Source organism: Myiozetetes cayanensis, unplaced genomic scaffold, assembly GCF_022539395.1.
Source record: "Myiozetetes cayanensis isolate MyiCay16 unplaced genomic scaffold, myiCay2020 scf2-11, whole genome shotgun sequence".
In the NCBI taxonomy this organism is placed as follows: domain Eukaryota; kingdom Metazoa; phylum Chordata; class Aves; order Passeriformes; family Tyrannidae; genus Myiozetetes; species Myiozetetes cayanensis.
Window position 1 is genome coordinate 40,224,155 of NW_026087411.1, and position 24,316 is coordinate 40,248,470.

Consider the following 24,316-nt stretch of genomic DNA (forward strand, 5'->3'; position numbering starts at 1 on the left):
AAGCAAGCCCCAGAGCAACCCAATTTAACAACTTAGAAGTCAGCCCTGCTTGGAGCAGCAGTTTGGACTGGATGACCTCCAGAAGTCCTTTTCAATCCAAATTATTTTACAGCTCTCTATACACGTACATCTGTGGTACTAAACCTCTAGCTCCTGGTCTGCTTTCCTTTCCAAATTTATGCGTTACACAAAGTGTGACAACTACCTCTTCAGAAGTCCCTTGTGAATAATGCATGTTAAGAATCCCATGGAGTTTCACAGAATGACATTCCTACATCAATTTTTAACTTTTTTTTTTTTCACCTGTCATTTCAAAAAATAGCTGAAGTGTTACTTAGAAATTTCCTAAACTAGTTGACTTTTTCTTTCTTTCTTCCTAGCAACACGCTGAGACCTGTGAAGCAACTGATGCTGCAGAACCCAGACCCCAGCGAGAGGCAGGTCCGGTCCATGCCGTATTCATGAGCCGGAACCTGGAGTGCAGAAGGGCCAGCCAAGAAGATATGGCCCTGGAAGACACTGCTTCTCAGCAAAGCCTGTCTGAGGAGCAGTAGGGAGCATTCCCAGCACAAGGGCCACGCGCTTCTTAGGATTAAATAAGGACAGAGTTAGGTCAGGAAGCTGCACATGGGTTTAGGTTCTTTCAAATGTAATAAGCAACCTTCAAATGTTTATTTTTCTAACTTCTACACGAGAATACTACAGGGCAGATGCTCTTCAGCTAATGGCCTTCGCATGGGTAGGGTTGGAAGATATCCTAAAAAACACACAGTGCCACTTCATCTCAGGTTCTTGTAAATCCTAGAACAATGAATACAACCTGTTTAACGTTCCTTCCCCTGGAACGGTTAGAATCACAAATGAATACAGTAGGAAATATTAATACAACTCAGTGAAAAGCACACAAGACATCTCTTTCCTGCCATAACTAAACAGCTGATTGCATGCAAACTAACTGAAATTTGATATATAACATATAGCAAAAGGCAACTATGAACAGAAGCAATGAATACAGAAAAGGACAGTACAACGTGCTGTAACATTAGAGCTAAATCTGATTTTTTTTTTTTCCAACAGCAAGCCTCTTATTTTTCTTTAACCTGTTATGCAGGTTCTAATGCTGAAGAGCAACATAGCATCACAGACGTATATACTGCATGCAGCCATCCTGAAATAGTGTGAACGAGCCATGCTACACAGATTAACAAAAGTCAAGTGTTAAGAAAAGAAAGTATCCAGTGCATGGAAAGTCTTCAAAGCATATGGTGCACCTTATTTGCAAAGCAGCTTTGCATAAATTAGGTATTATCTCGTGTTCCTGTTTGATTTACAGCAGTGTTTCTCAAATTCCAAGCAATGGTACCCTCAGGAGTTGCAAAAGGGCCCAGGGGAATCCTTGAGGAGGACAGGAAAGTGCAAAGCAGGCTGTAATTATTGTCTGGAAGTGTTTGTGTTAGGAAGGGAACAGTTAAATGCCTTTAATTGCTGGACACAGCTCAGTGTCCATAAACACTTGTAGCCAGTAATTACAGAACCCTCCGATTTCCCTCCCCCACAGAAGCTGAGCTGCTGCCAATTTAATAGTGGCATAAAGATAGATAATGCAAAAAGGGAGGCCATGCTTTCACAAGGTTTGAGAAACACTGATTTACAGGAATGCATGAGTATTTTGGAAGGCAAAAGGCTACAACAAATCCTTCCTCTACTACAGAGTCTAAACACACATGGGTGTGGTGTTTTTTTTTTTTTTTTAATTAAAAAAGAATTGCAGCTATCAGTGTCTTGCTGTTCCTCTTTACTGTAACTACCATAGATTGTTTCTAAATCTCAACACGATGACGTGCAGCCAGGCTGTCTTGTCCCAATTAACAAGAGAGACTTAACAAGAGATGCTGTAGCTAAGTATCATTACTGTTAGGCAATACTCAGTTGCATTCTGATCTTCCTACTGTGCCACACTTCAGATCTGAGTAGTAGAACTAAGTAACACCGAGTGAAAATAAAATGATTCAAGTACGTTTTGTGTGACAGCAGTTTTTGGGTTGTCTTTTCCATTTGAAATTGTTTGCACTTGCTTTCTGCCTTACAAAATTAAGAAATCTATTGTTTTTATTTCACTTTAGATCTTGATGAATTGATTATTTATAAAGCTCAACACAACCTATGAAAAATTCTGCCCATGTCCACAAGGGCAAAAGCAGAGTATCCATGCCCTCTGGTCATCAGTGCAGTTCAGGCCCTATTCCTTTCTCATCTAGCATCCAGATATGATGTGGAAAAGGAAATTGAATTCAGCTGCTCCCTTCTGACCAGTTCTGGCAGATGATGACTCTTGTCCCACCACCCTGTTCATTAAGTGCTTCATTACAAATGAAGGCTGGAGGTTATGCAGGTAGGTGGAGGGTCTTACTAACAGCCACCAGCCCCGTTTCTGCCTTGGGGGCTTTTGCATGGCAGTTCACAGGACAAACCATCACAGCTTTGGCTTCCTGCATGGAGACAGGGCAAACAGGGGGCTGTGGAAAGCAGTAAGAACTTTCCCATATTCACTTAACCTAACTTAGGCCTCCAATTTTCACATTGTTAAGTTTGAATTAATTCCCATCAAAAATCGTCCCAATCAACCGAAATTATTCTGTGTATCCAACTCAAGCATACTAAACCAGATCAGGAAATGGGTGCAGAAATACTTTTCAATAGCAAGCCTACTATATGCTTAGCATGGACTGAGGCCCAGCGACACCACCTTTCCCCCTGCACCACATCTTCTGCTAGACTACTGTCTCCATGGTCCTCGTACTGCATCCTAAAATAATGCTGCTACCTCACAGTTCCTGACTTAGTTCAAGCCACCAGCCCCTGGAGCATAGCTCCTTGGGGACAGCAGTGTGCCATGAAGTCCAGCCTCCAGCTGCACAGAGTGGCTGCCAGAAAAGGAAGGTTCATACTCGTCTGTTGAGGCACAGCGTGCAAGCAGTGCCAACGGAGGACTCAAGATCCAAAAATTAGTTCCCTTTTTGTAGCCATGTCCTACAGAGTTTTAATTTTTGCATCGAAGTTGTTACTGTAGCATAGTGGGATGAAAAAACCCAAGAGTGACTGCTAACAAGCATAGCAAAGACAGAAAAAAAAAAATTAAAATGAGCGCACTGCATTTCTCCCTATTTTTTGGAGACAGTCTGCTGTTAAATTAATAAGCCTACTGCTATATGCAGTGGTTTTAAATATAAGCCAATCCTACAGAATAATCAGTTATGATGGTTACAAATAAAACCTGCAACTAGGTATGGGGCTGTATTGATTAAACATATATTAGGCCTCCCCCATTTTTGCATGAGGTAGAGATACACCCAGTTACTCTGCACACAAAGCTAACAAATAGGAACATGACCTGTACACAAGGCCTAATTTCAACAGTGAGCTGCTCCAAACAGCTGTGCATAGCACCAAAAGGCACTGAGTCCATAGGAATGCTGTTCTCAGCACCAGCGCCTACATATACGTTAAGGTTTTGAGTCATATCTTTATTCCTGAAAGACCTAAGCAGCTCGATACTTAACCTCACACTCCAGGTGCCTCAGAGTTGCAAGATGGAGGCACCTGGGACACCTCAGGACCCTACTTGTTGGTTAAGTTTTGGCCTCTGAATGAAAAGCCAACTTTCACTGCTTTTATGTTATCTGCGACACTGCTGATGGGTTTCACAATGCCAAACACTGTTAAACCTTTGGCCCTGAAGTTGCCCAGGCTTAACAGTTTGCCTGATCTCTTAGTACAGCTGGGATGCAGGAAGGAGGGCAACCCCCAACACGTAAGTACCTTTCCTAAGGAGCTCCATCAGGGTCTTTTGAGTCAGGTGCTATGCTTGATTTATTCAGAGCTGCAGAGGCCACCTAGTTCATTCAGCCAGCCCAGAACATTCTTGCTTCTACAACGTGAAAACAGTGACATTCCCATCTCCTTAGCAAACTGAATGCATCCTTCATCAAGTACTCAATCCACAAGAGCATTTGGTACATGCAGTTCTTTCATAGAAATGTCAGAAGGGATGAAGAGATGGAAGCCGTACCTGGCCCAGTCCCTCCAGCTTAACCTCAGATAACATCACCATTGTGGAATAGAAACACTGGGAGTGATTTTATCCACACTGGCTTAGCAGGGCCCTCCCAACCAGAGAGGAACACGGACAATATAACAGGTTACAGGAAGGAGGATAATAATGGTAAAACAAGCACAAACACAGTACTTCAGCCCTTGCACTAAACATGGGATACTTACCTCCCTCCCATTTTTTTTTTTTTCTAAACTTTCTGTTCTCTAACAGGCTCTTGTTTACATCCCACAGTAAAAGCCAGGTGCTACACTCCTAAGGGTGAAACATAACCTGAAGATCCGGTAAGAAGACTTTCAGTACCTTTTTACCAAAGCCAAACACAGGCTGCTGAACTGTTCACATCCACCAGGTAAACTGCCAAAGCTCCGCCTGGCCTTCAGCCTGGCAGTTCCCCACCACAGCAAGCACGCAGGAACCAGTGATAGCCATAGTCTACCAAGTTCATTCCTGTTCACCCAAAAATAAAAGCCAGAGGTCCTGGCTGTTCCCTCCATTTTGTCATGAAAACTTCTCTGTCAGGAACTGACGTTCTCATTGCAAAGTCTCACCTCAGTCCCATAGGCAGAAAATCTTGGCATTCACTGCATTTAAGGCAAATCTCAACTAAAAGGACTTACCAGTGTGAGTCTTTTCACCTTGGCGTGATGACCAGATACTCTCAATATCTATGAATGACATTCTGACACTATTAAGTTAAGACTCTCTGTGATGCCATTCACAGCTTTTTATAAAAACTGTTTATTAGAATAAGGCAAGAAATGTCATCTGCATTTGTCTCCAGCCCACCAGGGTCTTCTCATGCTGGAGAATATAAGTTAAAGATTAGCTGAATTTTGTGCAGCTCATTTTAGAAGATTAAAATTACCAGGGAGATTTTCCAGCATGTAATAATCATCATCTCATCAATGCATTCTTTTCAACTACCCAATTACTGCCATATTTAGATTACTCCCAGAATTGGGAGCTGGTATTTAATTACCATGTTTCACTGTTCTTGTACATCCTTAAATCTGCAACACAGACATATCACTTATAATTAACTTTGCAGTGGGTCCAGTGTCAAAGACTCCCCTCTCTCAGCTTCTCAAAGTTTTACAAGTCAAAAATTGCCTAATGCATGATAAATAATGCAGGCCCTGTTTATTCCATGCTGGGTGCAATTTTGTGCTGGAATTACAAGCCTCCTTGCCAAAAACATCCTTGATTCTCAGGCTTGGAGAAAGTAATTGGTACCTCACACTCTCCCCTTTTCTGCACCAATTAAAACCTGCAGGTGCACTAATGTTGTCATCTGGAATCTAGCTGGTACATCAGAGGTTCTTTTCACTGAATGTGTGCTATTAGTAAAATCAGCCCATCAGGGGAATTGTGAATGCTCTGTTTGCTGTTACAGTGCTCTCAAGGCCTTCCAAATATTTTACTAGTGCAAGACCAGAAAATGCATTTTTACCTCTAAAGTAAACACAGGTTGTCATAAAAATTTACCTTCAGTTGGAAGTAGTACTTTCTCACTCACTCGAAGTATATTTGAAACAGGCAAATCATATCTTCAAGAGTGCCTCAGATTTAAAGGCCAGACATGACTATTAAAGTCATCTAAAATCTCCTGCTGAACAGAGACTACAAAATTTCTCTTTAATTTGGTGTTGGTTTTTTTTTTTTTAAAGTCTATTTTCTCTCTGAACTAGAGTGCTTTCCAAGAGAAATAAAGACTCACACCAATCTGGATATAGGTAGCAGAAAACAAGAGACACTGATGTCAGTAGCAAGCATGTGCTTTGGTTTAAAAAGGCTGATACTTCACTCACAGTTCCAGTGAAGGAAAAATCCACTTGCATTTTTCCAGTGACCAATCTTACCTTACTGCAAAAGGTCTTCCTTGCACTGTGAGACAACGGCTTAAAAGTACTGGTCAGGTTTCCCAAACCTGGTGTTATAATTGTTTGGGGTTTTTTTCCCACTCTATTATATGATGAAACTACAGTAGGCACCATAGCACTGTATGCAAGGCAATATATCTAATTTTATGGGGAACAAATACCACTTCAAGTGATCTCCAACAAGACTGGCTGAACCAGAATTTGGAAAACTCAATTCTGCCATCATCCCTAAAGGAACTTCCCTCCCCAGCCTCTAACAGAGAAGTGTGAAATCTCTCCACTTTATTTAGCTTTAAAGGTCAATCCCCATTTAAGACTCAACATTAGTCCCACTAAAACCTTGCCAGACTTTGGGTATTTATTTAATCATTGAAAGAACTGTTCTTTTGCAGCATATTTCACAGCTTAAGAGACTTGACATTGAAACAGGAGGACATCCAATACTTAAGATTTCTGCTCAAAAATCTATGGCATACAGCCCTGAAAAGGTTTACACTGGTCCCAAGTCCTTCACCTATAAAAAGGTGTTTTGTCTGAGTAAGATGCCTGAAGTAACTAAAGGATTAGCGATATCTCCAGGGCACAACCTTATTTTGCAAAAAGGAGCCAGAAGCTGTACATTCTCAAAGGAGTGGGACGCTAAGAGGAATTTTCTTCTTCCCAAACATGATGAAAACGATACTACCATCCAACCGGATTTGGGCAGAAGGGAATGAGGCCATGGCATCCTATATCATGGCATATACCTACTGCTATGTGGGGAGGGGCAGTGTTTGTACCAGACCCCCTTGTTCTGAATACAGGAAAGAGAAAGGACATTCCTTCCACGCTCCCAGCTGTCTGCAGGACACCTGCAAAAATGCCTGTCCCCATCCAGCCCCATACAACTGTGGGTGTCAGTCCTGTAGAAATGAATAAATAAAACTGTATCTGAAAATGGCATTAAATAGTTTGCTGATTTTAAAAGTTATCAAACTGAACAGGGAAAAGTTAAGCAACAACTGAATTCTTAAAAACTTTCTACAACCAGAGATGACTATAAATTGTACAATGAACAGTGTGCACCTGGGAGGAATTCTGTTTGCACAACATGCAGAACTGAATAAGTGGTTCCTGAACACATCTGCACACCTCATAGGGTAACACATTGTTTAATACTCTCAAACAATTCTTATTTTGCCATGAAGCATGTACAGAATTGAATAAGGAAAAAAACTCAAACAAGTAAGAAGTATCAACAAACGTAACAGATTGGAAAACAAATACAAACAAATACAGTAGTAAGTCAATCCTGACTTTCCTGCATGAAAAACACGTCAATATTTTACTCAACTTCACAGACTTGAAGATTCATAAATATAATTTTTAAGGGTAGGGGACAGGATTACCATCAGAAAAATGAAAATAAAATGTAGCCCTCTTATCAACTATTGTCTGGGCCATGTAGGAGAAGGTAGAGTTGATTATTTTTACACCCAAAGTGGAATTCTGTAAATGTCACTTGAGACTACAGGAAATTTTCTTGAAACTTCAGTTAACCCTTCTTATACTGCAGCTGCAGGGAGGGGTGTCTGGAAGTAGAGGGAGAGAGACCATCTGCTTATTCCTTCTAGCCCATGATGTGTCAGCACCCATGCTGAAATGCTCAGGCAGAACACACATACATTTGGGACAGGGTTCTGTTCTGTTCCACCAGGGCCAAGTTCCAGATACTGAACTGCTCTCTAGGCAGAGCAGTCCAAACACACTGAGGAAGACTAAGATCTCAAACAGATTTTACAGTTAATTGTTTTTACGTGGGGTGACTTGGATCAGAGTTAGACCACCTAACTTCCAAACACCCAGATTAGAATTGGATGTTAGATACATGTCTGTTCAATTTTTTTAATTCAGTGAACTGAATAAATACAAATCCTGCTATCTCATTTTCACATTTTAGATTATTACCGGCTTTACCTTGCTTACCCTGAAGGCTCCAGTAAGGCCTCCAGGGGCTAAAGCAGGAAAGACAGACTCTAAAACATCCGCAAAATGTTGTAATGTTTTGTTGAAACAAAAGCTTTAGTGTTTACAGGAAAGAAAAGGTCTTCATTTTCTGCAGGATTCCACAGCTGCCAAGATGTCTTGCAAAATGCTGTTTCTGTTTTCCTTACTAACCTAGAGAAAGAGAAATTAAAACTGATGTAATTTGATGAATAGCCTCTATACCAGTGTTTACTTCAAAAACAATCAAAGCAGAAATTTAAATGTGTTTCTTTTTCAGTGCAGGAATTTTGAGTGTCAAACACCTGCCTCCTTCTGCTACTGAGAACACAATATGCTAAACCCACAAACATACATAATTGAATATTCAATGATCTTTTTGATTTAATTACCCATGGCATTTTGCAGTATTATTCAGGGCCTGAATAACTAATGAGAATCACTCAAAGAACCAGCATGTACTTTTGTCATTACTAGAAATCCTTTTCAACCACCAAATTTAACCTTCCCACTATAAAGTATTCTTATGCCTTCATTACTTGTAAGGGGTTGTATTTATTAAAGATGACAGACCTAGTCAAAAACATCTGCAAAGAAAAAAAAAAAAACCAGGCTTAGAAGCACACCTCTGCACTCTGAGAAACCTTAGTACTGCAGGATAGAAACACCTTCAAAAAGAAATAAGAGTACTTGAGAAAGCTGAGGTCTTCTGTAGCATGCTGAGAGACAGCTTTGGTTGACCAGTCCATGAAATGCTGGGCTTTAAGACCAGCATATGTGAAAATCCATGTAGTCCACTGTCCTGTCTTTTGCTGGGCCCATGTGCATTCCAGCACACACAGATCACTGTAAACCGCCAACCAAACGCTTGTGCTTGCCAGTGAGCTCAGCTCCCGGGGGTACAGAGCTGGGGGGCCTCTGTGTGTGTAAATTAGCCCTTCTTGACAGACCAGGTCCTGATCCAGAGTCCAGTGACCCACAGTGCCATGCATTACTACCTCAAACAAAACCTGGGGAGATGACTGGCGTGGCAAAGGGTTAAGAAGCAATTGCAAAGGGTCAGCAGAAGCCTTATTTTAAAAAGTCTAAGAAATTTTCCCCAATGTTCAGACCCCTGCAGAGAGTGCAGGAAGAAATCAGACAAAGACAGATGAGCCAAAAAAAAAAAAAGTAAGGGCATTCCTCCTATAAAGTTGGAGAAAAGCTGTTCAACAAGGAAGGAGAGACACAACACTGTCTACCAGCAAGGTTTTCACTGCACTCCCTGTTATCTGACATTTAAGATCTGAGCACAAGAGTTCGTATCCCTCCTAGTACTACAGTCAATAATGAACAGGAGGAAATACTGTTACTATTCAATAGGTGACAATCCCTCCTCAAGAATTTGACCCCAGGAGCCTACCACTATTTACAGTCAAGGACATCCTATCCAAATGCTGGAAACCAACACAGTAAAAGCTGTGTTGTCTGTAAAAGCTACAGATAATGGTCTCACCTACCCCACCTGAATTCAAGACAGCAGATCAACATGGGACTAATGAACAAGTGACATAAAAAAAAAAAAAAAAGAGGGGGGAAGTAATGAAAGGGAAGATCTGCCTGAAAATGTCACTGGTTTTACTGAGAATCATTCCAAGCCTGTTCTAAGATAAACAGAAAACCTCACAATAACAAAGAGAGTAAGACAACAAAGAATGCTCTTCAGTAAGGCTATTGAGAGACCCCAAGGTAAACAATAAACAGCACATATGAGCCAAACTCTAAATCTCACAGCAAGTGTACTGATACCCTGACTTTCAAAGGACCTTCTGCACATTTAATAGCTCTTCCCACTCTCTCACAGCCAACAAAAACAATACTACATTTTATCTATCCCTTTTCCATACCTACATGCCAGAAGTCCAGTGAGAGCAGCAGAGAGAAAGTGCCAAGCACTGGGAAATTTTCACAACTGTTTTACAAACGCTTTATAGATATAAGTCTCCTCTTAAGATCTGGAGACATTCTGTGCAGGCAGCTTTCCCAGAAAGAACAAATCTCCCAGTATCTGTACTGAATGTACAAACAGATGGGTACAATTTTAGACAGGGAGTTGAAAATAACTGTAGATGCTGCTTATACTAAGCATTTAGGTAATGTGGAGGAAATTACCACCTAGACTCCAAGCAGGCAACCGCAGAGGACAAAAGCTTTCTTCCCTTGTTAAAAGTACTGTGAAGGAAACTGCTCATCTACAATCTGTTCAAATGGAACCTTTTCGTCTCATCCATTCAGCTACTTTCTTTCTTAATAGGCATATGCAACCAAACTTCACTAATGGGTTTCACGGAAGCAAAATTAATAGATGGGGAAAATGGGAGAAAATTAGTATCTGCCAGCTGCTAAGGATAACCTGATCCTGTTCATGACAGCATGTCTGCAAAACTACACAGACAAAGGCAGTGCAAAAAGAGCCTCTCTAGTTTCACTGTAAAGTTTAGTACTCATCAAAATGGAATTGGGCAACAATAGAAAGAAATGTGTTAAATATCAGAGCTCCTATCGTTAAGTGCCCTAAACATAATAAATTAAACATTTGGGAACAAATGCTCAACTGCTTTTAGGGCATCTGGGCCCATTTACACCAACAAAATAAGCTTTCAAGACAGAAGGGACTGTAAAACCCCAAACAGCTGTCTCTGTGCTCTTGGCACCAAACATCAGAACTGTCCTTGTGACACTAAGAGAAGGATGAAAAAACTCTGCTGAGTTACTTGAACGCAGCCTATCTCCATTTTAAGTGATAAAGCAGCCAGCAGGTTTTGGAAGGTAGCCTCCTACCTCTGTACACTTCCAGGCACCATAAAAGTTAGTAAGAAATTACTGACCCTGAGCTGTTTGGACACTCCAGGTTCTCCCCATGCCACAGTTCTGGAAGAACATGTGAGCTGGTGATTCAAGATTCACTTCAGCTACTAACACTTCTGACTCCCCACAGGCCAGTTCTGCTCCTGGTCATGCACACGTTCAAACCAGTTGGGAAAGAGCACATAGTGTGTCACTGGAGCAAGAGAGACAGATGCTCCCCTTCACAAGACTTCAGCATAGCAGGTCTGTGCCACCGGGGAATGACAGCAGTCTGTCACACATTTCCCATCCGTGCTTTTGGCTAGTGGGTTCACCAGAGAACCCTATTTAATCAAAGAAACCTGCATGTCCTAATCTCAGCAGCATGAACAGGATGGGTCATTTTTGTAGTAAAGATTTTCTAGCTAGAGAAAACACTGCTCTGTTGAAAATTTTCTGGTTGCAGTCAGCACTTAGGAGAAGGATGCGTCAGAACATTGACACAGCTAAAAACCCGGTGTTGAGTAGCACATGCCCTGAGACCACCACCTGATAAAAAGAGACAACAGGACCCTTAAAAGCTTCCTTGAAAAGCCAAATGCTATTTTCTAGCACCCCTTTTCCTCCCAAGAGGACGTATGCATACACTACTCTCCTGCTGTGACTGCAGCCTAAGCTTTGAGTGATTGTTGCTTCCAGTAAGGCCTCTCCATTCCCTCTTCCCCAGTCCTACCACTGTACAGCAAGTCATACAAAATTCATATTCATGTCACAGAATGTCCCGAGTTGCAAGGGATCCACAAGGATCATCAAGTCCAACTGGTAAGTGAATGGCTCCTATGGGGATCAAACCCACAACGCTGGCATTAACTAGTGCTGTGCTTTAACCAGCTGAGCTCATCTTCACATGCATCTCTGTTCAACAGCCTGACAAGGAACATTCATCAGGTTGGTAGTGGAAAACCTGGGGCTTCATCTTTGAAAGGAACAGCAGGAGCTGAATGCTTATGTAAGAAAAGGAATTCTGTCTTTGCTCCTACAATTGCTTTAGCACTTAATTAAACCAGCATTTAATATAAAAACAGAAACTACAGACGATGATGGGATCCCCAACTAGAAGAAAGCTGAGGAACCTTTCTGAGTACTGCAGGTTTTTTAACCTAACTTTGAAGAGGAAACATAGATCAAAGGAGTGGAGGATCATTTAGCTTGGTTTTGTGAAGTATCCAGTACACTTACAGATGTTAAGGAAACCTCATGCATGTATTCTTATGAACAGACTACGTTTTATTGTGGTCTTTCTTCTATAAATCATTTCTGCAAACTCCACTGCTGCCTTTTTTTATTTTTTTTTCCTTGAATATGATTACTGGTAATACTTCTGCAAACCAGTATGGTTAAAAAAAAAAAAGCTTAAAAATCTGACTGTACTTTAAAAGATTTAACTCTGAGGAATAATGAATACTTATGCAGCAATAATACTACAGCAAGAAAACCTTTTAAAACAACTATATCATTACTTCTGCAGCCCCTCACAAGCAAAGCCAGCTGTGTGAGCCTGCTACATCAAGTGCCAAATGGGATTTTTTTTAATAACGTGAGCACCTGCCCATTAAGAATAAAATGGAAACTTAAAAGCTTATTTCATACAAGCTACCCACAGCTATCAATTGGTAGCAACAGCTTTTAAACAGAGCCAAATACAAAACAGTAACCTAGAACAGAAGGCTCTTTAAGAATATTAAATATTACTCACATTGAACACTTTAACATCTTTCCTACTTCTTATTTCTTCAACAAGATCCAGTGGCTTTCCCTTAGGTATTGGAATAGTTCCAAGCACCACAGTCCCTGAGCCAGTCAGCGTTTGACGAACAGCTTGAATAAAAGCCTGGCTAAAGAGTTCCATTTTACCAATCTCATCAATGACACAAATTCTTTTCTCTGTATCACCACCATGGTTTACCTGTGGAAAAATGCATCAGGAGACTGTAAACAACACAGAACTCAGAACAAGCAATAGAAATAATTGCTACGCTGATAAAAGAAATACCTCCTAAATAAATAAATTAAACTGTAATACTGGGGAAAGTGGAAGAGTCAAAGCTACTGCTGGCAAATGACAGACTTGGAAATCTACCATTTTTATTTCAGGACAGATTTTTTGAAGGATAAAAATATATGTACATTATAAATACCAACTACAATAGGAAATTTCCATAATATCAGATTTCCTTCAAAGCAGAATTCTCACAATGTTCCTATATGAGCTACTTGACAATTAAGAACTGTACTTTGCCTACTAGCAGCTCTCAATCATTCTGAGGGTCACCAGCTTTCAAGAACTGTATTCTTCCCATCAAATTATACATTTAGAATAGATCAACAGTCACACATAGCAAGTGTTTAAAAAAATATATTTCCACTGACTCTAGATTTGGCAGTTCCTTCTCTTTCAGTTGGGTTGAAGGAGGAGCACTTCTCTCAGAACAACCGGCTTTCTTCAAAGCTACCTGGATAACAACCAAGCCATTGCAAGCCCTTCTCAAATCAGAAGAGTAATCTTCCAATTCTTTGTTGAGATATACCTTATTCTATAATCCTAGCCACCTTCCTGGATTGTAGGAGAGGTATCCTACTAACGATTAACCACATTTGTGGTTTGTTTGCTTTTTTCATGAAGTGAATAGTGTTCCAAAAGGTACTGTGCTGCAGGCTGGTGTAAGCATCAGTGAAGTCTGCAAAAAAAAGATGGGTAACTGCTACTGAGGAAAAAGCAGCTCCTAAAATTGAGGAACTCTTCAACAGAAAAAGAAGTGCAATGCCTACCCTATTTTGGTAAAAGCAACTGAGAAGTGTTCTCCATTATTTACAGAAGTGAGGAGGAAATAAACTGAATTCAAAACATCACTACAGATCTGTAAATATGTACCAAAACAAGCCATATTACACAGAACCTAAAAAAAAAAAATAGAAGCATTCTCCCTTGTGAAGCCAAAGTATTTGCTTCTGGGAAAGTGAAAGAACTGTACAAAATGTATAAATCTTTTCAAGCTGAGTCCCTACTGAGTAGCTGTCTTATCTAAAATCCTTTCATAGATCAGCGAGCCAAAAAGCCAATACCAGACACTAGGTCACACACTGAGAAACACAGCATTTTGCTCTGAAAAAAACTGAAAAAACTTTACCAGTCCTGCCTGGTAAAGTTTGCAGAACCAGAGGGATCTTCCATTGCAGGATCTACCCCATTCTCACCGGAGCAAATAAAGCCTTAAGAGCTGCCCTCAGGAATAAACGGCCACGTGCCCATTTCATGCTGCTCTCTGATCAAACCAGACCATACCTATGATTCTCCTGACCTCACTCTTCATTTGTCTCTTCTTGTTTCAATTCTGTGATCTTCCTCACTCTCCTCTTCCACTTTGGGCCACCTACATGCATGACCACACTCCCACAAAACTGACAAACAGCGCTTTCAGTGATCATGCACTGTGTAACTGCTGGCCCCAGTTCTTCCCTTCACCTTCTTGCACTTGCAGTAAGCTATATAAGAAACTGAAAAATTCAACACTGCTAACAATTTTCTAGGAAGATCTCTCCTGGATTTCACATTAATTCAGTAGTGAAAGGATTCCAAATGCAGCACTGGTTAAATGAAGTATTTCTGTTAAACTATCTTTGTACTTACTAACATCCTAAATACAGTTGCAGTGAAATTAAACATATAAAAATCGTTCCATTTTATTAATATTTCCTTTGTCCCTTGTACCAACATCTTTGTTTACCTACTGTCAGACTTTAATATTCCTTGACAAAACCAAGAACTGGATCCTCAATCTTATTTTTGCTCCTTGCACCTCTGTGTTTTTTTGTTTTAAGTTCATCAAAAAAGTCCCTTCTTCCCTGTCCCCTTGAGCTTTGGCAGTGTAGAAAAATCACAATAGGATTTTTTCAGTAGTACAGTTCAGCAGCTGCTGCACACTGTTTGTGATGTTATTGCCAAAACAAGATCTGTTCTTGTTTAATTTTGGAGAGGCGAAAGGTTGGCGTGAGAGAGCAAAGAGAAGGAAAAAGGCAGTAACAGAGTATCAGCAGAAGGATAGGAAAAAGACTGTGTGGAAAGTCTTGTCACAGTCAGAGTACTCCTCATGCAGCAAGCTAAATCCCAAATAATGAGGCTGCTTATTATAAGTCTGCAGGTACTTATACCCACTCGATTAAAGACACAAATGCTTCTACTGGAAGAAGATGGGAATCAGAGGAAGTGGAAAAAAAGGCTCTAAAGAAGAACAGCAGCAAAAGCCTTTTTCTTGGACCCATTGACTCAGTTCTCCATGTTAAGCCACTCGTACATTTTGTTTGCTTTCCGATATGTGAGATGGTGGCATAGGACAAAACTTTCTACCAGCTGCCTCTTTGGGCCAAGGAGGGCCCTGCTCACAGGATGACATCAGATCAAGAAAAAGAAGAGACTGCAATCTCTGCAAAACCACAGTAATGACAAGAGAACAAGCCAGATTTGCCCCTCCAGCTTCCTCATCCCAAAGTCAATCATAATCAGCAAAACCCAAGAAACAGGCCACTTCTTATCAAAAACTAGTGCTGTAGAAGGGCCTTCCAGTAACCCTGATCATCATAAAACATGCATTTTTCAGCAGCTTTCATAGAATACTCACATTTCTTAGCATAGGTAGAACCAACTGCTCAAAGGAAACAAGGTCTACGGCATATTGTCCAACCCGGTATTCACATCTTGAAGTAGAATTAGAACTGAAGTTGAAAAAGAGACACAAAATTCCTTCTCATTACTGAGTTCAGTGACAATGCACTGCAGTCATTTCAAGTGGATTTATGGGAATTTATCCAAGTAAATCAAATGCCCTCAATTCTTCTAAGAAATGAAGGGAAATAAACTCTGCAAACCATGCATTAAGTCATATTGCAGATAGCTTGCTTTCAGGTAATATTTATACCATAAGCTACCTTCATAACTATGCAAGCTCAAGTTTGAACAGTGTATGGAAGGACAATGGCATATAAAAGTCAGCAGGTATATTTACACTGAAATCAAAACTCACATCTGCAGTTCAGATCTTTGAATTTGGTAATGTGAGACTACAGCCAGCATCACAGCAGTAGCCCAAATCTCAGTACAGGCTGCAAAACCCTTAAACAATCTCAAAAAAATTCTCAGTTTGCATGTGGTGCACCACACTATCCTAAGTGAAACTCTGTTATTAGCAGAATGTAAATTATTTAGTCAGATCAACTCTGTCTGAATGAGGTGCTAAGGTCACACCCAGACCTAGACTAAGTTTTGCACAAAGTGGGAAAATCTAAGGTTAGAGAATCAGGAAAGACTGGGAGCTCCTCTGCACTTCAGAGGCCCCTCTCTTAAATGTGGCTCTGAAACCCTCTTTTTCTTAAAATTCACATGTGAGTTTTGAGGGCCAGTCAATGGTTTTTTAAGACAATGTTATAGGCAATTTCCCTTTTTATTTTCTACTTCTGTCTCCAAAAATTGGCCAGTGGAAACACAAAAACCTTCCTCCTTGCCCACAATAAGCTACTTACTGTATTCCAAAGAGACTTGGCCTCATAATAAAAGGCTTGTCGGTACTTACTCTTTATCTGGCATACAATCAGCAGTAAGAGAGAACACCCCCCCAGCACATTTTCAGTATTTCAGTATGCAACAGAAACGCTGCCTACATATACAATATAGGTATCAGCCAAGACACAAGAACTAAACAATGAACCAGACCATGAAAGCCATATGTGTACTGGAAATCACCTTCTGGAAGAGCATTTAACATGCCGATGGATGGAGCAGACACATAAAACAATAAGCTGCTTACAGTTATTAAAACCTCAGTACCTGACTCTTGATAAAGGTCCTCGGTTTCCAGACAAAGTGACAACATCAAATCCTGTTCTCCTGCCACCTTCTCTAACTTCCTCTGTGTAAAATCCATCAATGGGAACGCCTGAGGATTTTAGAGCTTGGGTGACTTTCTGAATCAAAGTAGTCTTTCCAACCCCTAAAAAATAAAGAAGAAAAAAAGCACAGACCGTTAATCTTCTTCTGCACTAAAAGCCTATTTTTAAACACCACAGTAATGATTCAGTTCAGCAGGAACATTGATTACTTTTGAAGTTTGCAAATTATTTTTTTTAAATTGTAGGAAAGAACAGGAGCACCTTTTAAAGTTTATCCTGTAAAACTGTAAAGTTTTATTAGCATTTAAGAAGTTCACAACAGAATGGTAAAAATATCCCAGGCTACCACTGAACTTAGTAGCTTAGATAGCGCACAGGCAGGCCACAAAACTTACCCCAAGACAGGTAAATACATGAGAGCCACACAGTTACACAACTGATATCCAAGTTTGCTGGAAGACTGACTGATGAATCTCCCTTTCTCCACTCATATTCACTACTTTTTAAGAACAGAGCTGAGTTTACCCCCTTTTTAGATCAAAAGGTCAAAGCTGACTTCTATTAACAGAAGCTATTAACTGGCACAAAAAACACACTACTTTCACTGATGTCCTAGAAATCAGAAGCACTCAATGGCCCTGAGATACCAGGTCCCATATGGCAAAAGGTATTCCCAACAACAGAAAAATGCTTCTTCTGGTAACTGAATCAAGAGACATTTTGACTAGACACAGGGAAAACCTTTTTTATTGTGAGGCCAATGGAGCCTGAAAGAGGTTGCCCGAAGAGGCCATGTAGAATCATAGAATCATAGAATCATAGAATAGATTGGGTTGGAAAAGACCTCCAAGATCATCAAGTCCAACCCCTGATCCAACTCTAATTACTATATCATGGCACCAAGGGCCACGTCCAATCTCTTCTTAAAAACCTCCAGGGATGGTGAATCCACCACCTCTGCGGGCAGGCCGTTCCAATGCCTGATCACCCTCTCTGTAAAGAATTTCTTCCTAACATCTAACCTAAACTTCCCCTGGCAGAGCTTGAGCCCATGTCCCCTTGTCCTGTTGTTGGTTGCCTGGGAGAAGAGACCAACCCCCACCTGGCTATAACTTCCCTTCAGGTAGTTGAAGAGAGTGATGAGGTCACCTCTAAGCCTTCTCTTCTCTAGACTAAACAATCCCAGCTCCCTCAGCCTCTCCTCATAGGACTTGTGCTCAAGTCCCTTCACCAGCCTGGTTGCTCTTCTCTGGACCCGCTCCAGCACCTCAATATCCCTCCTGAACTGAGGGGCCCAGAGCTGAACACAATACTCAAGGTGCGGCCTCACCAACGCAGAGTACAGGGGAAGGATCACTTCCCTGCTCCTGCTGGCCACACTGTTCTTGATGCAGGCCAGGATGCCATTGGCCTTCTTGGCCACCTGGGCACACTGCTGGCTCATGTTCAGCTTCCTGTCAATCAGCACCCCCAGGTCTCTGCCTGTTCTTTCTGAAGAGCTTATAGCCTTCCATAGCAGCACTCCAGACATGCGAGTCATCCCACCATGTTTCTGTGATGGCGACTACATCATAGCCTTCCTGCTGCACAATTGCCTCCAGCTCCTCTTGTTTGTTGCCCATACTGCGTGCATTAGTGTACATGCACTTCAGGTGGGCTGTTGATTTAATTCTTAACTCAGGCTTTCCATCCTTAGGCTGATCACTGGAGAGCCCGGTTTCAACCCCTTCCCCCTTCAAACCTAGTTTAAAGCCCTCCTAATCAGCCTCGCTAACTTATGGGCTACAGTCCTCTTATTCTTCCTAGAAAGATGAATCCCATCTGATTTTAAGAAACTAGGTACCATGGAGTTTGCCCCATGGTCAAAGAAACCAAAATTTTGATGGTGGCACCAATTCTTTAGCCATCTGTTGAGGAGTTGGGCTTTTTACTCCTCTCTTTATTTAACTCCTCATCCATCCCAGATAGTACAGGAACTGAGGCAAATATCACCTGTGCTCCTGTCCCCTGAACTGACTGACCCAGTGCTTTAAAGTCTTTTTTAATTATCTTGGCACTTCTTTGATTAATGTCCTCACTGCCAGCCTGGACTACCACCAGAGGATAATAGTCTGAGGGCTGAATTAACTCAGGAAGTCTCCTACTAATATCCCTCACCCTGGCCCCAGGAAGGCAGCATACTTCTCTCTGGGATGGGTCTGGGCGACATATAGGGCCCTCAGTTCCCCTCAAAAGGGAGTCACCGACTACAACTACCCTTCTTTTTTTTTTTTTATACCTGTGGTTGTAATCCGTCTTTTGGACGGGGCCAAACAAGGAGGCTCTCTAGAGGGATCATCTTGGCTGTCCTCTACCTGACTGTCTGGGTCCAGAGTCTCGTATCTATTCTTCAAGGGCACCCTGAGGGGTGATGGGGGTCTAGAAAGAATTCTTCTACCTCTCCTATTAGGGACCTGTTTCCATTCCCCCCCATCAATTTGGTCTGCTCCATCTGTCTTATGGCAGGAGAGGCAGGGCTTCGCCGTCTCCTGTTGGACTTCCTTAGGGTTTAAAAGGGTTTGACTCCACCAGTCAATTTCTTTTTCACTCTCCCTAATGCACCTTAATCTCTCTACCTCTTCCTTAAGTTCTGCTACAAGGCACAGCAAATCACTCACCTGCTCGCATCGTACACAGCTACCTCCTACACCGTCCTCCGGTACCAACGTCAGGCTCAGACACTCAGCACACCCAGAGACCTGGGTGGCTGCATCCTTCTTCGAGGGGAGTGTCTGAGCAAACACACTCCTAGTATTAACAGCAGTAGCCTTCACATTCTTTGAGGTTTTCAAGATGTGACTAGATACGGCCTTGAGCAACCTGGTCTGGCCTAACAGCTGACCCTCTTTTATGCCTCTTGAAGTTCCTTCTTACATGAATTATCCTGTGACCCTTTAATCCATTTTCTTACCCTAAGACAGGTCCTTAAAATCCTCACCACCTGATGTCTCCTTGCACAGTAAACATTGGTCATGTTCCAAGCATCCTTTTATGTCCCACAAGTGAGCTATTTCTTCTCCTTTCCATCCCTTGACAATCTCCTTCTAAACTCATCTTTATCACCTCTCACAAAATTTAGTGTTATCACTTTAATTTTAATAGTTGCTCTAAAAAAATCAGTAGAAGACAATCCTGCAGAATTAATTCCCGGAGACGAGGAACACAGACCAAATGTGAGACGCCTAAAGATGCCAGCAGAAATCATTTCAACATGCACACACCAAATTTCTTCTTTAGATTTTAAGCAGATTTAGGAACTACTTTCCTAACAGTCAGTATCAATGACAAAATACACTGTGAGTTCAAGGGTATCCAGTCAAAGTCTTCAGCAAACTTTTCAAAATTAAAGAAAAGGGCTTTTTGGCAGGTGAACAACAATAAAATAACAAATGTGGCACCCTCTGTATCTAACATCTTTACAAGGCCTTGTCTCTATAAGTGAATTTATACTAATTTGGCTAAGTGGATTTGCTATCCCTAATTTGGTTACCGTCATTCAGTAAATTGCCAAAGAAAGCTAGAGCGATTCAAACTAAGTTTAAGAAAGCTGGAAGTTATACATTTAGCTAATCAAAACAGTACATTCAATTTCAGATAAACAGGACAGACAAGGCCTAAGCAGGCCTAACCTCTGAGTCTCCCAGAGGGCTGCCTTTATTCAAGTGGATGGAAAGACAGAATGAAGGGGGTAGAATGTACTCCTATCTCAGCCTAGCAGCAGCACTTTAAATTAATTGCAGGCAAGACAGGCATCTGCAAGAGGTTCACAAAAAGGAGAATTAGGCACACTGCTTTACTCCCACACCACAAAATAAGTGTTTGCAATCATAACAACTGGTTAATTTCTTTATCAATCATATAGTTTAACCCTCATACTATAATCCCACTCTGCCTCCACAATAATCTGATTCCCTTACCATGATGAACTACTCCAGTGCTTCAGTCAAAGTCTGCCCATCTGGGATATCAATTATTACCTATATCTGCACATCACTTAGGCTGGAAGTGCTGTATCACGACAACTAAGTCACAGAAAACGTGAGCTCTCAGAAATTATTAATGGATGCAGTTTACACTGAAACGGGATTAGCTGTCCGGGAGGTGGGCTTTTTTTTTCCCCCAACCCTGAACTGCAGGGCTGGAGCCAGGAGAAGTAACACGACATAAGGGACTGGATGGAGAGACAACACGGCCCTTCATTAGGAACAAACTAATTAGTGCATTAAGAAGAGCTCTGACCCCCAGCATGGGCGGGACGGGGCAGCTCAGCCGGGAGGTGCCTGGGGGCAGCTGCCGAGCCCCGCTGTAGCTGGAGGCGCTCCCGGGGCACCCCCTGGGACCGGGGGCCGGCGGCGGGGCCCGGCAGCAGGTCCCTTGACCCGGCTCCAAGTGCCCCGCAGCACCGTGCAGGGCCGGGCCCGGCCAAGCTGAACCAAGCTAAGCCAGGCCAGGCCAGGCCAGGCCGTGCCGTGCCCCAGAACAGCCCCTGCGGGCGCGCCGCCTCCCGCCGCACCCCGCTACCCGGGTTCCTCCCGCCCCATTACCTGGGGGTCCCGTCAGAAACACGTGCTTGGACATGGCGGGGCCCTCTGCTCCGCCCTCTGCACCGCCCCTGGCCCGGCCCGGCCCCGCCGCACACGGGGCGGGGAGAGGGCGGAGCGATCCTGCTCGGGGCTTGGGGGCTGGGGCGATCCCGGGGGCATGCTGCCCCGGGATCGCCCCAGCCCCCAACCCCCGAGCAGGGATTATGCCAAACCCTTGGGCAGGCGGTGCCCCTCCCCAGGGTCGTTCCCGGCCTGAGGCGGCCTCGGAGGCGGGGCCCAAGGGCGGGCGGGTACCGTGGTGGTTCCCAGAACGTGGGCGGTATTTAAGGTTAGGGGAGAGAAAAAAAAACCAAAAAACAACAACCTGATTAGTTTCATAAATGAAGGCCAGCGTTTTCTTTGCCTAGTGAGTTTGATCTGTAACGTTGCTGGGTATGTTAATAGACTCACAGAACGTTAAGGTTTGGAATGGACCTTAAAGGTCACCCATCCCAGCCCTCCCTGCCGTGTGCGGGGACACCTCCCACAGACTAGGTTGCTCCCACAGAGTAGGTTGCTCAAGGCTTTATCCAACCTGGCTTTGAACACTGTCAGTGTTGGGGCATCCACAACCTCCCTGGGCAACCTGTTCCGGTACCTCACCACCCTCACAGTAAAACATTTTTTTCGTAATATCTAACCTAACTTTCCCTTCTTTCAGTTTGTAACTGATACACCTTGTCCTATCACTACATCACTTCCAGATGAAGAGTCCCTCTCCAGCTTCCCCTGTAGGCCCTCTTCAGGTATTGGAAGGTTGCTATGGAGTCTCCGCTCTCCACACAACCTTCTCCAGGCTGAATAACCCCAACATTTTCAGCCTGTCTTTGTAGCAGAAGTGCTTCACTCCTCTTATCAACTTCATGGTCCTCGTCTGGACTTGCTCCAACAGTTCCATGTCCTTCTTATGTTCGGAACACCAGAACTGTGTGCAGTACTCCAGGTGAGGTCTCATGAGAGCAGAGTTATAATATTGAACTCTTCCTAGAGCTTTTTACCTGTTACAAGTAAGAAATGTGCTCTGAGGTGTGGAAAAGCCGTCAGTTAAAAGAGGAATGGTTTGTCTGATATCTTAGTGCAGACACCAAATGTTGCAAAGGGGGGTTAATATACAAACTGGGGGTTGTTACAAAGCTGAGAGAACTGGGTCACAAATTAAAAGGTCTGGCAGGTTTGACTAGGACACTGATAGACATCTGCATCCCAAAATCCTATATGCATATGGCCTCCCTATTTGTTTAGACTTGGGTGTGGGGAGTGGTAAGAGAGCAGGGAAAAAGATTTTTGTGTGGACAACTGTTGTGCACAGGCTTCTGTCTGGGTGAAGTGATGCCACAAAGATTTACTGATGTCTGCCTGGCCATAAACACCAAAATGGTTACCCAGAAATCCTGGGCTATGAAAAGAATACATCCCATTTTGTGCCTGCTTCAGCTAGAATGGATCTCTTCAGGTTCAGCACATCTTTGTTTGGCTTTCATTTTGAGTAATTTCCTGAGGAGGTAAAGGTTATTCATCATTTTCACAAAGATAATGAGTATCCTTGGCAGCCAAATGACATATGACAACATCAGGTATACTGCACATCACAGTGCAGTATTGCAGATGGGTATTTCCATAAATCGAACAAAATATTTTTGATGTGCACATCCCATATGGCCACTATTCCCTGTATTAGTCAGGTAGTAGGAAACATGCATCCTCTTCAACTGTGGCCTTAAGAGAGTTGAAATCCATATTGTCCTTGTAACCAGATTCACAGGCTTTTCCTATAAGGCTGAGACACGGTAGAGCCACATATTCCAGCTGATTGGACCAGACAGAGCACAGTTAAGATATTAATGCAGATGAAGGAAGACCTAGTTCCTGCCCTCACTGGCATTGTAAAGTCAGTGGATATATTATGCATAATCAACTTACTAGATGTGTTAGATATAATCAGTACACTTATGTTGTAAAATGTGGGGAGTCATCAGAAGCAAAACTCAAGTGTTACTTCTGAGCGCACATGGGATTGTTCTTACCATAGTTCAGAACATCTGTACATTTCTTTGGCCTAACTGCTTCACTGGATGTGGCCAGAGGTCATTTCAGAGGGGAGATAGTAACTCCAAATTCTTGTTTGCCAGTTCTCTGCTTTCAGCAATGATTCGATTCAGTTAATTTATCTTTGTCTTAAACACAATGACTGTTATTTTTCATTTAACATCAGTAGTGTGGAACATGTTTCATGCTTAAATACTTAATTAAAAAAACTGGACAACTCTGGCATGCCTCTTGTGGGGTTGTAGGATTGAGAGATAACAAGACAGCTTCCCTTGTCATCTAAAATGAAAACTGTATTTTCATAGTTTACATTCCAGTATTTTGTTTTGTGGGTTTTTTTTTTAGAATCAATGAAATTGTAATGTTAACTTACAGCTTCCTGCGGTGTTTGTCAGGCATCTTTAATCTAAAGAATGAACCACGGAGAAGAAATGCATATTTAATAGACTATTAACACAAGAACAACGCTTTATAACTGGCTACTTCACCCTTGCCCTGAACTTCCTGTGCAGAGCTTACTGTGATTGATTTTACAGGTAGGTTTTCTGTATGATAATAAACTATTTCAGTCTACTGGCTGGTTGCCCAGGCAGGCCACATAAAGAGACCCAGACAATGTTGTTTAGTCCCACATAGAGTTTTACTAGGTTTTACAAGTCAACCTTTTATTTTCAGAAATGCAAGCGGAGAATTTTAAGGCCATCGCTACTGATTGATGGAACCCTTGTTCTCTGGTACCATATTCTAAGAACTATTTCATCCTATTTTCAGATACAGGACTTTCAGAGTTATTTCACTGTGTGGCTGGGACCTTCACCTTACAAATAAATGTGTGAATAAAGTAGTGGAAGCACCATGGCTTAAATTAGTTAGCATTTCCCTTTGATTTCCATAGTAATTTCTAC

General features: G+C 42.2%; 2 protein-coding genes across 4 annotated transcripts in view; one reads left to right on the forward strand and one right to left on the reverse strand.

Moving 5' to 3' along the window:
• Positions 1–2,028, forward strand: part of PCNX2 (pecanex 2) — a 156,010-nt gene extending 153,982 nt beyond the window's left edge. For all 3 annotated transcript variants that reach the window (XM_050314395.1, XM_050314397.1, XM_050314396.1), the window contains one exon: positions 381–2,028. In XM_050314395.1, coding sequence (XP_050170352.1) covers positions 381–554 — 174 coding nt within the window. In that variant the 3' untranslated portion in view covers positions 555–2,028. The remainder of the gene's footprint in view (positions 1–380) is intronic.
• NTPCR (nucleoside-triphosphatase, cancer-related) lies at positions 1,735–21,436 on the reverse strand. The gene is made up of 5 exons (XM_050314398.1): positions 21,327–21,436; positions 16,682–16,844; positions 15,480–15,573; positions 12,560–12,769; positions 1,735–8,151 (listed from the first exon to the last, which is right to left on the reverse strand). The coding sequence occupies exons 1-5, from the start codon at positions 21,358–21,360 to the stop codon at positions 8,083–8,085; spliced, it is 570 nt and encodes a 189-aa protein (XP_050170355.1). The 5' UTR covers positions 21,361–21,436; the 3' UTR covers positions 1,735–8,082.
• Positions 21,437–24,316: the final 2,880 nt, after the last annotated feature.